At 54.0% G+C, this 14,061-nt stretch overlaps 4 protein-coding genes across 4 annotated transcripts; 2 read left to right on the plus strand and 2 right to left on the minus strand.

Annotated features, from left to right (window-relative positions):
• Positions 1 to 6,882: 6,882 nt before the first annotated feature.
• DSM5745_00101 (uncharacterized protein) lies at positions 6,883 to 7,752 on the minus strand (the record flags this gene model as incomplete). Its single annotated transcript, XM_026742117.1, has 1 exon — positions 6,883 to 7,752. The coding sequence occupies one exon, from the start codon at positions 7,750 to 7,752 to the stop codon at positions 6,883 to 6,885; it is 870 nt and encodes a 289-aa protein (XP_026607962.1).
• A 1,003-nt stretch (positions 7,753 to 8,755) lies between these two features.
• DSM5745_00102 (uncharacterized protein) lies at positions 8,756 to 9,415 on the minus strand (the record flags this gene model as incomplete). The annotated part of the gene is made up of 1 exon (XM_026742118.1): positions 8,756 to 9,415. One exon carries the CDS (start codon positions 9,413 to 9,415, stop codon positions 8,756 to 8,758), a length of 660 nt encoding a protein of 219 aa, XP_026607963.1.
• Positions 9,416 to 10,264: 849 nt separating this feature from the next.
• On the plus strand, positions 10,265 to 11,322 carry DSM5745_00103 (uncharacterized protein; the record flags this gene model as incomplete). The annotated part of the gene is made up of 4 exons (XM_026742119.1): positions 10,265 to 10,352; positions 10,412 to 10,669; positions 10,722 to 11,220; positions 11,277 to 11,322. The coding sequence occupies 4 exons, from the start codon at positions 10,265 to 10,267 to the stop codon at positions 11,320 to 11,322; spliced, it is 891 nt and encodes a 296-aa protein (XP_026607964.1).
• Positions 11,323 to 12,296: 974 nt separating this feature from the next.
• Positions 12,297 to 13,899, plus strand: DSM5745_00104 (FMN-dependent alpha-hydroxy acid dehydrogenase; the record flags this gene model as incomplete). Its single annotated transcript, XM_026742120.1, has 3 exons — positions 12,297 to 12,498; positions 12,550 to 13,692; positions 13,745 to 13,899. The coding sequence occupies 3 exons, from the start codon at positions 12,297 to 12,299 to the stop codon at positions 13,897 to 13,899; spliced, it is 1,500 nt and encodes a 499-aa protein (XP_026607965.1).
• Positions 13,900 to 14,061: the final 162 nt, after the last annotated feature.

The raw sequence follows: 14,061 nt of genomic DNA on the forward strand, positions 1-14,061 counted from the left end.
CCCCGCCACCCCCCCACGCGCAAAGAATATACTCCTTTTAAGTTCCTCCTAATCCCAACAGAGTCTGCGGAGAGGTGAGAGCGCATTTTTCTTTCCGGATCTGCGAGGCGATGCTTCCTCAACCGAGACCGGCTATCCAAGTATCCTCGGAGAAGATAGCCGTGGCTTTGCATGGGCAACCGGACATGCGAATTGCGAAATTCACGGGGGTGGTGGGAAGTCGGTGGCCTTGCACTATTACCAACCCCATCCACAAGTGGGCGGATAGACGTGCATGCGTGCCGGGCGCATGAGTGCAATATCCATGGACGGGAATCTGATAATCCGAGTCCACCTGCACCATCTGCCCCATGCCCGCAGGGATGGAGAGGATGTTCTTTGCATTAAAGCCGGCACAGAAGGAAGGTCTGCCGAGGTCATGGCATTGGGGGCGTTCATGCTAAGCCCGATATACGTGGGTTGCATTCTGTCCGCGCAGATAGTCTGCGCGATGATGCATTGCTGTGACCTTGAGCAGGGATATGTCTAGATTTCATCAGTAACCCCCACGCTTTCCAAGGTTGCATCCATACGGACCTTTGGATCGCGATGCCTACCGTGACAAAAACGGCTTTGCGTCCAACCCCAACTTGTGGATGGGGTCGCCACGCAGAGCGCAGCGTTTATGCCCCCACTTCAATTCGGCCACTGGGGCAAACGTCTGCTTCCCTTCTCGGGCATCTAATCGATTTGCTCTTCAGGTAAGATATAGAGTCGGAAAGCTGCTGTGGCGATGGGGGTGGGTGTGCTCTGTACTCAGTCTATGAAAAGTGTATTCGTTCAAGGTTTCAGGAAACCGAATGGACAATGGATGAAACGATTGCATTTCGGAATTCGGGACAAGCGGCTGATGACACCGGTGGCGCTATGGATTTGGGAGGTAGAGACAGGGCGTCGTTGCGCAGAGCAGTTCCTCCGCATGACACACTGCGTAAAGATCGGAGGCATGTAAAGGACGAGTGCAACGTTTGGGGCCCTAATCCCTCGACAGACCAGCGGAATCCAACCATTCCAGCTATGTTGATGGATGAGTTGCCGTGGGTTAGGACCGATATCAAGTCACGGCAGCGTAGTAGCTCCTGAATGGAGGTCTGAATTGGGGTACGGCAGCTGACCTCGTGCCCGGAACTGGATTGTTCAACGCGCGACAGAGATAACATCGAATGGATGGTACAGCAGATCGCGTACGTGGTGGCTACCAAGGAGGAGCGTAGGGGCCTTGAACGTTATAAGTCCAAGGACTGCAACCTGCACTGGAAAACAGAGAGGCGGACTCAGCCTCGGATGGCCAGAATACTAAACAGTATAGAGAGCCAATCTCTCAGGCGCCTGCTCTTTAATGCAACCAAAAAAGCTCACAATACATATTGCAATGGTAGTCATTTAAATGCAATACCGAGACCTTTCATGTTACCTGGAGGCCTACAAGCGAACAGAACCTAACCATGGCCAACGAAGTCATAGGGTTGCTTTGCAAGGATAACATCAGTACCAAGCTCCCTAGGTATGCACAAGCTACCTAGGTATGCAAACGGATATTCTCAACCGTGAAAGTGAGGGATTTGGGTGCAGTTTACCAACTCTACGCGGCTTTCAATCCCGCGCTTTGGTATCGCTTAGGTAAAGGGAGACGCGTCATTGCAGCGGATGTGCATGTATGCGAATACCGCCAGCAGAAAGGGCAAGGATGTCGTACCACTCGGATGGGGAGTACTGGTGCTGAGTTGCAACAATGTGATGAGGCGAGTTGAAGTCCGCTCTACTTTGTGGAGTGTCATGATACATTCTCTTATCCAAAGTCGGGCCAGGCACACAGGCGTAGTCTGGGTGAGTGAGTAAGACCCCGTCCCGAGACAAGCAAACGCACAGAAGACAATCACTCGAAACTTAAGGGTTGTCTTGGCTGGACTCGGCGTGGATGGTCGGGTTTCGTACGGATCCATTTAGGGTTTTGGACCCGCCTTGGGCTTTGTCTGAATGAGTGGATGTCTCAACAGCCTGCCACTAAATCCCTATACAAGAGTTCCGAGAATAAGGCTAATCTCAGCTTAGGCGTAGATAAACTCCGGGCGTTATAGGGTGCGGGCGTATTATCTCCACACCATGCCAAGTTGAGCATTGGCTCTATTTGAAATCCGACTACAGCGGAGTTGCACAAATGTCACGGACGATGGCGAGTGAACCATAGCCCGGAAACTCACGCACTGACCTTTCAGTAGGTATCCGAGACATGGAACGGACGAGGCCCGGGTTGGCAAAGCCTGCCCGCACTACTGGCAAGGCCGGGGTATATTCATAGGTACAAAGCAGAATCTTACACCATCTCTGTTCTGTTTCTCCAACAGAATACCACATGTCTCAACATGTCTCACACCGCACTCATCTTCGGAGGCGGCTGGTTCATGATGATCCCGACTACGGAATCCTCGAGGGCAACAGGGAAGCGCTCGCCCTCCTCGAGGCCGCAGGCGTCAAGATAATCGACAACGCGAAGGTCTAGCAGGACTGCGAGAAATTCCTCCACGAGCTGGACGCCGCAAAGACCCACGCCGAGAAGGACCTTCTCCCGCCCCTCCGGGAGCACGGTATTAAGTACCACGCGTTCTCGCCCTTTGCCGGAGGTCTAGGTATTAACCAAAGACGCGGACCACGTCGAGAAGATCAAGAGGGGCCGGTCGGATCCGAATATCAGGATCGGGGCTCTGGACCGACAGCTCTTCAAGCGGAGTATAGTTGAGGCGTTGAGGCGGTGGGAGGCGCTCTTGCAGGAGACTGGGATATCGAAGGTTGAGCTGGTGTATTGGTGGGTTGTGAATAACTCGGCGCTTGATGGGAAGCACGGGGACAAAGCGATCGTTAGTGCTAGGAACCTCGAGCATTTAAGGGAGAGGCTTGTTCTGCTAAACAAGGGGCTGCTCAATGAGGATACTTTTAAGAAGACGGATAAGGTTCGGGAGCTTTTCATGCAGAAGGACCAGAGTCCGTTAAGGAGCTCAAGCAGATGTCTACTACTTTTTGTGTTTTGAAAGGCTGACTCCCCCAAGGTACATTTAGATCTGCTTCGATCTCGCGAGGGCGACTACATCTACGCGGACCAAGGCGTCTCGACACAGCCGTGGACACAGATTGCACTCGATTGTTCTCAAATCAATAGCTATCCCGCTGCCCTAATCTCGCGAAAATCTCAGTCCGAAATACCCCAAACCAGCAGCGATCACTCGACCATTTCGTTCTTCTAAGCCGCCGTTCTGCCTTCCACGATAGATATCTTGTTCTGGAGTCCTTTAAAGGTCTTCCTGGTCAACCAAGTCAAGCAGCCCGTCAAGTTCAAGGCCATAGAGACGATCTACGACGAGGACGAACCAGGCGAGGAACGGACAGATTAGCAATTGATGTTCAAAAGAAAAAACAGAAGAACAATGCAACTCAGAATGGCCAACTCACGATCGCTGATACACTGGCTGAATGTTCTATAGTCGCGGCGCCTGGTACACTGGACGAGGGCGCGTCTGACCTGAATATCCTGCGCAGCTGGAAGGTTTGAACTCGATTAGGGACAATAAACCGAGGATACGTACGCCAAATTATGGAAGAGTCTTACCAATCGGGAGGATCGCGCAGACAGCAAGGGTCAAGAGAGAAAGGAGCTTCATGGTGCTTATTGGGTTATGGAATGAGTTCTTCGAGGGATTCGGCGGCTTTCCAAGTGATGGCAAATTTCTTTGAGTTCGGGATCTGATTGAATTCATCCAGTGCACTGCTGGGGAATCGACGCTCTTTATGGCCTCACTTCCACACAGAAATTGCCATTCCGACCGCCGTTGTTGCCCCATGTTCGTTTACGAGAGGGGAAGAGAGCTGGCTGGCTGAAGCGCACCCCTGTCCGTCCGAGGCCTCCCCATTCGCCGTCCGAGGTTCATGGGATTCAAGTCACGCGAAGCATCGCAGAAGTATCTGCATGTCAGGCCTGGCACGCTTACCTCATTGGCCGCTGGGAGAGGGGTCAGGGTGCCAAGGGGGGTGTTCGCTCTCCTCGCGAACATGGTCCATGTACCAACTGCATCTGGGCAGTGATCATAGGACTTGTGGGGTTATGAGGCTGGCTGAAAGATAAATCCCACCCCTTCTCGCTCAACGCTTGGGATCTTCCCGGTGCAAGGATTGAATGCGGTGCTGAAGTTTCGTAGACTCAGCAACGAAGTCCCAGGGGGCAGACGAAGTGGTGCGCTATGGCCTCTTCTGCTGGATGGGGCTTGTTGAGAAAGAGCTGGCGTATAGCTATCTGTGTACCAACTACGCCTTTTCAGGTTTGGTACTGATCCTGAATAGGACGGGGGTATCTGGAAGGACACCAACCCTATGTTCAAGGTGGTTACACTAGAGGAGGGTCGTGATTGAGCGGCCAGGGTGCAGGGGTTAAGCACATATATGACTGGACACCAGAGGATGTCCTTGCAATGTGCGTATTGGCTTGCGGGGTCTCCAATAACATAGTACTCAGGTCAAAGTCTAATATGTACACTTGAGAATGGCACCCGCCATTCTTTTTTCTCGTCTACCGCATCCCCTCCTCTCCCCTGGTCTGTGACACGTTGGGCTTTATTCCCCTTCAAGTTCTCAAACTTAGGAAGCGCCCGAAGTTACAATATGTTCAGATTAAACCATTAAGCTTGAAGGCAGCCCAGTGGCGGTACCCTTAAACATATTCCATAGTATGGCCTAGGCAGGGCGTCTTGCTTGTGCCTGTCTGTTTGGCTGGGATGTTTCTAAAGACACAGAACTGGAGTCATGAAGAATCATATTGCCCGGAGTGTCAGTTACGGAGGCGGATGTGAAGGGGCACGTCTGGTAGGCGCCACTATAAGAAGATAGCTGTACATTCTGAATATTTTGACCACAAGCAGCGATGGATCTCGCTCACAGCTTGGCGTAGCAAATATGTCTTGATCATGTATTGAAAGCCCGATGAAGCTCCGATTCTCAATATTAGTGTTGTCCGTGGAGCCTAGCTGGGAATATGTAGATATCCAACGAAGCAGTGGGATGGTACTGAGGGTTATCAAGAACAGCCGTCGGGGGCGCCACTGCTATCCAATTTGAACCAGGTAATAGTGCCAGGGTACCTAAGTAGACAACCCAATCTCAGAGGTCCTAGCAGAACTGGTTGCCAGTGAAGGAAAGAAGGAACCCTGTCGACAGTTGATACAGTTGTTAGTTGATTTGCGAACGTAGAAAGGGGATCTACCCTAAAAAAGCGCCTTTTCAGTCATAACAACTGACCAGCAATCTCAAAGCATATGGGGCTAAGCTAGAGGGCCACGCTACGATCTCCGAAGCGAGATCGATCATCCTGGAAGGCGTTAGGGCTGCGCCGTCTGGACGCGCCTCTTCAAGTGCGAGGCTAGCCAGACGCAATGCCACATCCAACGGCGGAAGACCGTGAAACAGACCTCACTCCGGACCCCAGAGTGTTTGGAGCGCCGTGGCTAGTCTAGGCATTCTCATCATTCCCCCGTTGGTCACTCACCATAAGCTATGACATACTAATGCGCACGACTCCCAGGCCATGAAATAAACCCTATTCTTCCGCAACTGCTGCCCCTTTGCAGCGCCGCGCTAGCTGTCCTCGCACAGGAAGAATCGCTCCCCAGCGAGGACGCCATGGCCGAACAAGACAGGATCCCAGTCTACGGCCACAGCAACGCCGTATACGATATCGTGCCAAAAAAGACCAGATATTCTCCGTCAAGTCACTCGAGATTGCCCCAACGTCTATTCTAGCGTAAGATCCTCTCGCCCCCGGTCTGCTTCCAGTGCAGGTAATGAATGCGTTCTGATACCGTAAAGCGAGCGTACCTTCTTCGTCCAGCTGAGAGGGTCCATACTCGCATCTAAAAAGAAGGAAAGCAGCTGCAGACAATACGTGCCTATTTGCCATGTCGTTGACACAGTGGTTTGAGGGGATGCTGTGAGCAGGGATATTCGGAAGACATGGGATGTAAGATAGGGTACAAGGGCGACGGCACGACCTTTGAACGGTTTATATTCTCCCATTGAGATGTGGACGCTGCGCGGAGATTCCTTGGTGTGGAAGGGGGGGTCAGGGTGCAAGAAGGCTTACTTGAACGCAAGGTCAAGGGTCTGCCACATGTATATGCAACTCCTCAAGTCGCCATGGCACATCCTACCACCAGAGTTGTAGGCACAGATTGCCGTGTCTCTGGAAGTGAATGGCATATCCCCTTTGTAATACAATCGCATCTACCGTTGAGTGAATAATCAACTAGTGTTCTACACTATTTGAAACCCTTAAACATGCGCCGAACCTGCGCCAATCATGATAGAATCGGGGCCTAGCAGCGTTTCGGAGAGAGGTAAGATGATAATTATGCGCAGGTGGATGTAGAACACAGGAGGGTGATCAGGGAAAAGAAGCCCTTCGGAATTCAAGAAGGGTGTTGGAATTGCAGGGCGGATAACAGTATAGTGTCAAGAGCAGGAAAAGGGCCCACAATATCATGGGAGTGCTAACATGTCCCTGAGAATGTTCACTAGGAATACAGTTGCCCTAGACCCGCCGAGCTTGTTGATTTACAATAACAATGGTATTGGTATCTAGGTATGGCAGACAAAACAAAACAGACAGTACGGCACATTGATGGGTCGGCAATCTTAAAAGCCGAGCCACAAACGAAAAAAAAAAAAATGAAAAAGCAACGCAAAAGAACCAGTAAAGACAGGAACGGCCACTGCCTAGAGTAGGCATGGTACAAAAGAACAGAATTGCTCACCATGGGCCAGCCGGACATCTATTTTGTAGCATTGACCGAGGGAAGCCGATAATTAGGCATAGTTCCCGGTCTTCTTCCGCAGCCAACTATACTTGTCACTGGGGTCCTTACCATCCGCAATCAGATAAGCCCGAAACTGCCGCACTTCAGCATCACTCTTCTGCTTCCGGGCGACGCTGTTCTCGGGCGTGGTATCCGCGATTCGCGTGGCGATTATATAGTTGCGCCAGAAAAGGTACAGATACCCCTTGGGCGGGTGATCGAATTCATGAGAGAACCCGGTGATCAAGAGGTTCGCCTTCATGATCTCCCACAGCATGTCGCACCAGAGATTGTCGAGCGCGGGCCTTGTGTCAATGTGTCTGCAGCGGAGAAGCAGAAGGGCCTCTGTGAGCGTCCGAGCAAGCAGCACCCGGACTGGGTCCAGACGGTACCAGGGGCCCGAGGGCCCGCCCTCTGCGCGGGGCGGGAGGCGCGGGTCGTTGGAGAGCGTGAGGTGCTCGTATTCCTTTCGTTCAGGGAGACCGAGTTTGAGGTTGGGAAGGTGCGGGATAATATCGTCTTTTTTGAGCAGGGAGAGAACGTATCCTGGACCAGCAGCTGCGGATATGTGAAAGTGTGCTGCTGGGACGGGGTGGAAACGGTTCAGGGCTTTGCCGAGGTGCGCGCCTCGATCTTCATCGCGCTCGGAGCAGTCGGGACTTGTGCAGAGTTTGTATCCGGCTTTTGTAAGGGCCTTTATTGCGTGCGAGACCTCCTTGTCTGGGATAATAAAGTCGATGTCGGGGAATCCAAAGTCCACGAGGATAACAGCGAGTGCGGTCCAGCCAAACAAAAGATTGGGAATCTTCGCGCGGTTGAGGACTTGGCCTATTGCTGTCGCGACGGCCTTGACCCCGGGGTATGAGACATCAGTCGACATGTTCGGCGTGTGATGGGAACAACTCTGAGAAGGGATCATAGCAAGATGATGGTAAAGATAGTTAATTTATCCGCGATGAGATGGTGTCGCGCTGAGCTGATTTATATCTCACCGGCGCCATTCAGACCACAAAGGTTGCCAAAAAGGCCTTCACATGACATGAAACCATTCAGAGACCCGGCCCTTGTCCTCGGCGAGAGTTTTGGTCGGTTGCGGTTGTACTAAGCCATGGCGGTCGCCTTGACCAAGCAACCCAGATTGTCCAGACACTGAATGACAGCCTCATCGTTGACTCAAGGGGTGAAACGCATGGGTCGGGGGGATCCATGGAAGTTGTCGCCTCTAGGAGAGGGAATCGTCCCGAGGCGTCGCTTCGATGGCTTATCCACTGCCCATATTGAACTAGCTGGTGGTAGCACAGACAGAGGCTGAAAGAGAAGGCTGTCCCATTCGGCTTGCAGTTTGTTTCACGCACAAAGGGCGCCCAGGGATTGTTGCGCACCCAACTGCTTTGTCAGGGCATCGCGTGATACTGGAGGCATGGTAGCGGAAGGGCCGTGGGAACAACTATCGTGGGAGCCAAGAGTGCTTGAAGGCACCGTTGGTGGTGGGACAAACAAGTCGGCAACGAATGGAGTCTTCAAGGCTAGACGGAAGATGACGGCGATGGTGTTTTGAGAATGCGGAGGACACAGAGGCCAAAGGCGGTCAGAGCAGAGACCGGATGATGCCTCAGGCTACAGGCCGCCCAAGTTAGTTAGTCAATCTTAGTCACTCCGAGGCGGCCTTAGTCAGTCCTTTGTCAGCGCACTCTGTGATCTCACCTCTCTCATCAACACCCTCGTCATCCTCGATGGTGGCTTCGCATTGCAACCGAGCCAGGGCCCGCCCGGGCTCTCAGCAGTCTATTCTGGCACATGGATACATCTCCGCTTTACAGAACTCAGAAGGCGACAGAAGGGCCAAGAAACCCATGGCCATTGGAAGACTATCTATGCAAGCTTTACGACTGACTCCTCGTACGAAAGGACATCGTCAACCGCGCTTTCCACCGGCCCCTTGACCACCTGGAATATCTTGGGATCTCCGCTACCACTCTATCCACCTCCGCGTATTGGTCCTCCGTTAGCTCTACCGGCCCGAAATGATCGACAAGCCGCTCAACATCCGAGGAAATCCGCATCCTACCCACATGGGATGACATCTCCCAGATCTCGTTGAGAGTGGCGGGGCCATCATTGGATCCTCGTATCGCCTCTGAGCTCATTCGTCCATCGTCGTCTCCGGCTTCCAGTTCCACTTCCTGGCCTTCCAGTGTTTGGTCGGCTTGCGAATCCGAGGGAGCCGGCTGGGTCGAGGCGGGCGAGGTATCGGTACCGACGAGTGCGACATCCCCGTTCTTGGTCGGCTTTGCCGGCTTGAGGGGCTTGACATGCCCAGCTAGCCCCCTGACACCATATCTCCCGCGCAGGAAGGAGAGAATGTCCGACCACAACGTCCGCCCTTTGTCGGGAGGTTCAACCGCTTCGGTTGCGCCGGCATCGGCCTGCCTGGGTTGCGGCTCGGTTCTTGTCGAAAAGCCGCGGTCGTTGTCGTTTCTGTGCGCACGGGGTAAGGGAATAATCGAGACGCTTCTTGACAGGACGGGGCCGACGGTGGCCATTGTCGTCTGAATCGCGATTGCCGTGGGCGTCAAGGGAGGAGATAGCGAAAGGCTGGTAGGACGACGGGTGGGGTTCGGAGCGGCGCGGTAGACGGGGTCGTGGGAAAACACTGGGTGAATTGCGGAGAAAGGCTCCGGAGGCTTGGGCCTAGACGATGACGGCGAGTGAGACGAGAGGCGCTATCTGGTAGGAAGATGAACTGCAGCCGGAAGGGCTGGTGGAGGGGAGCGCGGGGCAAGCCTGTGTGAATCTCCAGAGAATTGCTCACAAGCCTCCAGGCTGGAGGTCGATGGGTCGCAGAAGGAGAGGCGGACAATCAGGGCGAAGAGGCGAATCTAGTTACGGTCGGTGGCCCGACAATGGGTTGAGGAGGCGACCGCGGGATGGTGGGCACCCACGCCCAGGGTAAAGAAACTGCCGAAACACGTCAAAGATGGTATGAGAACTTTACTGCAGAGGAAGATAGTGCAAGGGCGAAGATCAAGGACCAGATGAGGCTTTTCGAATTCTGGGGGATGAGCACAAGGCTCCAAGGTGGACGCGGGGAGAAAAGGAAGGGAAGAGTAAGACGAAGAGAAAGGAGTCCTAGGTGAGAGCTGCTGAGAGTCCAGCAAGACATGCGGAGTGCATCTGGACAAATTACAGCTGGTGATGCTTCACTTTGTCTCATACTTCTGAGCAGCTAAACGACCTTGTGTAACCATCACCAGCCTAGCCCTTCCCCCCCTGATTCACCTTCAGGTGATTAGCATTCCCGACTTTGCATTGCTCTTCAGGTTCACATTACTCTACAGCATCGAAATCCCAGGATCAACTCCAAGGCGCAGCGAACTATCACGCCAACCGCCATGGCAGATCAAGCAGCGCCGGCGCAGGTGGCTTCTCTGCCTCTGTTTACCCGAGCGGAGCTGGAGAGACATGCACACAAGCTCGTCGGTTCGTTGACCAGATGGTGTCTGTCGCTTGATCAACATGTACTGACATTGGGATTATAGGATACCGCGGGTACTCTGAGCTCGTCTCATCCGATGGAGACTTTTCCCACTACCGGCGATTCGATCGACTAAACGCACACGTAACGCTTATGTTGCAGGACGAAATCGTGGAACTGGAAGCACAGCTGGAAGAGCGGGAGCTTGAAGCCCGGAAGCCACCCCGGCAAAACGCGTCCCACAACGGTGCCTTTCGCAGCAAAGCGTATAAGGATCGCAAGGCCATCCTCCACAAGGCCAAAGCCAAGCTTGAGAGATATTGTGCGTCCTTCCGATACCGCGTTCAGCACATCCTAACACATTCTTTTGGCAGACGCCTACATCACCACGTATATCCGCCTCCGGAATTGCGCCGAGACCACGGACAGGGAACGCGAGTCCCTGAAACAGTGGCAGATGAACAACGACCAAACGATCCACGAAAACGAGAGGGGCTACCTCGAGAAAGAAGACCTCATCAGGACCGTGCCGAAAGATCCCAACCCAATGCGCGATCTTCTCGTAAACTCAAGTTTGTTTCGCTCGCTCCCGTTCTGGCGGCCTCGGCATCACGAAGGCCAATTGCCATACTATGTTGGGGAGGACAGCGTCATTTACGCAGAAGACTGGATCATCGACTTGTGCGCCAAGCTGCTGATTGTCGCGCTGGGCCTGATCCTCCTCCTAGCGCCCATTTGGCTGCTTGCATACCTCGACGAGCTCCTGTCCAAGCTGGCGCTGGTCAGCGTTTTCATCTTCTCCTTCTCGGCCTTGTTGACGGCACTCACTCGGGACTCGCTCAAGACCATTGAGTTTTTCAGCGCCATCGCCGGGTACGTTCTGGAGTCTTGTTTGTCTAAGAAGCACTCACTGACGTTTTATACCATAGTTACTCTGCGATTCTCATGGTATACATGGGGTCAACACACAAGTGAGGTCGTGTTGGTTGAAGATGCAGCGGGCTTTTTTTTCGCACGGCTACCATTGGTGTCGTCTTCTGGCTTTGGCTCTTGCGAATGTAGTGCCATGCTGGACTGTTCATTAATTGTCGTGTCGCGATGTATGTATGTTAGACACCTACCTATTTCGGAGCACGGGAGGAAGCCACAAGTAATGGCAACGGCCGCGCTCCATGTATCCAATATATGAAGTTGGCGACCAGATGGCCTAATTGCTGCATTCGTTGTCTTGAAGTCCCATATTCCGCGTCACCTCGAACAAGTCCTGGTTCCCGCGTACCAGCTCTGCTCTTTGGCCTCTGGCCGGGTGGGAAACACGGTCCTTCCACCGTCCACGCTGGCAAAAGCTGGTGTTTTGTTACACACCTCACTCACAGGACTACGCTCGTGGCCCTCTCTTCCTGTGGCTCTCGAGCCCTAAGCATGCTGATCTGCACACCAACGACCATGCTCGCGGTCCTGGCGCCTTCTGGCCTTAACTTAACTCTCGCCGGGGTTAGAGCCTTGGTCCATCCACTAAAGCTGCAGCGGTCCGATGAAGCCAGAAGCTAGCAGTGCCACATCTAAAGGGAAACTGGCTTTGTGCGATCTGCGACTTTTATTGTCTGCATTTTACTACGGTGACCCGGGAGGCAAAGACCACCACCTATGGTACTATCGGACGTCTCCTGCCAGCCGCGGAGGACGTCACTTGATCAGAAGGAAAATCCCTTCGTACTGGGGCTCATTAATGGCTAGCATTGACAATCAAGCAGGAGTTTGCACCACTGGAGGTACCCTGGAGTTGGAGTAGAGAACGCCATATTGGCCCAGGATGGCCAATCACCCAATCATCATTCTTGATCAACGTCCTTATCATCTTGTCTGTCCTAGCTGGAACTATAAATAAGCACCTGCCCCTCCCAGACCTTCTCCAACAATCGATTCTAACGGCAAGCCCACGCCAGGCCATGTACACCCTTAAAGAGGTCGCCCAGCACAACTCCCGGCAGTCCTGCTGGGTCATCATCAACAGCCAGGTCTACGATGTCACCAGCTTCATCGATGAACATCCAGGAGGCCCCGCTGCCATCCTGCAATACGCGGGGAAGAACGCAACGGCTGTTTTCAACGCTACGCATCCGGAGGGGACGTTGGAGGAGCTTCCAAAGAGTCTATATATCCCCTGCCTCTTCCAGACTGTCCTTATTTAACCAAGAATAGAGAGCAACCTCGGCCCCGTCAAATTCGTCCCGGGCGACCGGCAGCCAAACGCCAAAACTACTCCCAGTACCTCGGCCAAAGAACCGAACGCAACCCCCCATCTCCACACCATCCAAAACCTCACGGACTTCGAAGCAGTCGCAAAGGATACCCTGGCGCCCAACGCCTGGGCATATTACAGCTCCGCCGCGGACTCCCTGCACTCCCTGCACAGGAACCTAGCCGACTGGAGCAAGCTAACGCTCCGCCCACGGGTCCTGCGGAATGTCTCTCGAGTCTCACTGCGTCGAAACATCATGGGCCACGCCAGCAGCATCCCAGTCTTCATTGCACCGACGGCGCGCGCAAAACTCGGGCATCGCGACGGCGAACTCTGCTTAGCGCGCGCGGCAGCGCGCCATAACATCGTCTACGCGGCCTCCAGCTACTCATCCATCAGCCACGCCGCGATCGCGGAGGAGATACGACGGGAACGGGTCGTGAATCCTGGCGCGCGGGTTGGACAGGGCGCGCTGGCGTTCCAGCTTTATCTCCCGCATGACAAGGAGGCGGGGCGGGGGGTCATCGGCACGGCGAGGAGCCTTGGGTACGCGGCGCTCGTGGTGACAGTGGACACGCCTGTCCTTGGGAAGCGCGAGGCGGACGAGCGGTTCAAGGCTGAGCTGGAGGTTGAGATTTATGGAGGGCAGCTGGAGGGAGAGGGAGAGGGAGGGGTGCGCCGGCTGGCTGAGCCTGGTGGCGACGAGCCCGTCCTGCGCGGGTACCATTCGTCTGCGCTGGAGTGGGACGATATACCCTGGATACGGGAGGCTTGGGGGCCAGGCCCGTTGATCATGAAGGGCATTCAGACGGCGGAGGATGCGCTGAGGGCGGCTGATGCCGGGGTTGATGCGATCTACCTCAGTAACCACGGCGGCCGGCAGCTGGACTATGCGCCCAGCTCGATATCGACGCTCTTGGAGATCAATATCTTCTGTCCGGAGGTGCTGGGCAAGGTCGAGGTATACCTTGATGGCGGCGTTCGGCGCGGCACGGACGTCATCAAGGCGCTGTGTCTTGGAGCAACGGGCGTAGGCCTTGGTCGGCCGTTCTTGTATGCGCTCAGTGGGTACGGGACTGAGGGGGTGGATAAGGCGTTGCAGAGTAAGTTTACTCACCTTAGGCCACGGTTGATCACACACTGATGCCTTGCTAGTACTAAGCGATGAGATCGAGACGAGCATGCGTCTTATGGGGGTTGTTGACTTGTCCGAGTTGGACAATTCATTTGTCAATACGGCCGAGCTGGAGAGGGATTTGGTGTCTGCCAGGAGTTTGCAAGCTTCGCTGAGGACGCACCATAAGCTGTAGGTAGCATCGCATGTATGAAAGCTGGTCTCTCAAAGCGCGTTCCTGCACGGCTACCACAGCAATCTCTATAACTTAGGCAGCTTGAAGTGCTTGACTGTCTGGCGGGATCTGACCAAGCGCTTGAAAGTATTCCGGTCGGGAGGATGTTACCTAGGTATCTAT

Source organism: Aspergillus mulundensis (assembly GCF_003369625.1).
Source record: "Aspergillus mulundensis strain DSM 5745 chromosome Unknown scaffold_0, whole genome shotgun sequence".
NCBI lineage: Eukaryota > Fungi > Ascomycota > Eurotiomycetes > Eurotiales > Aspergillaceae > Aspergillus > Aspergillus mulundensis.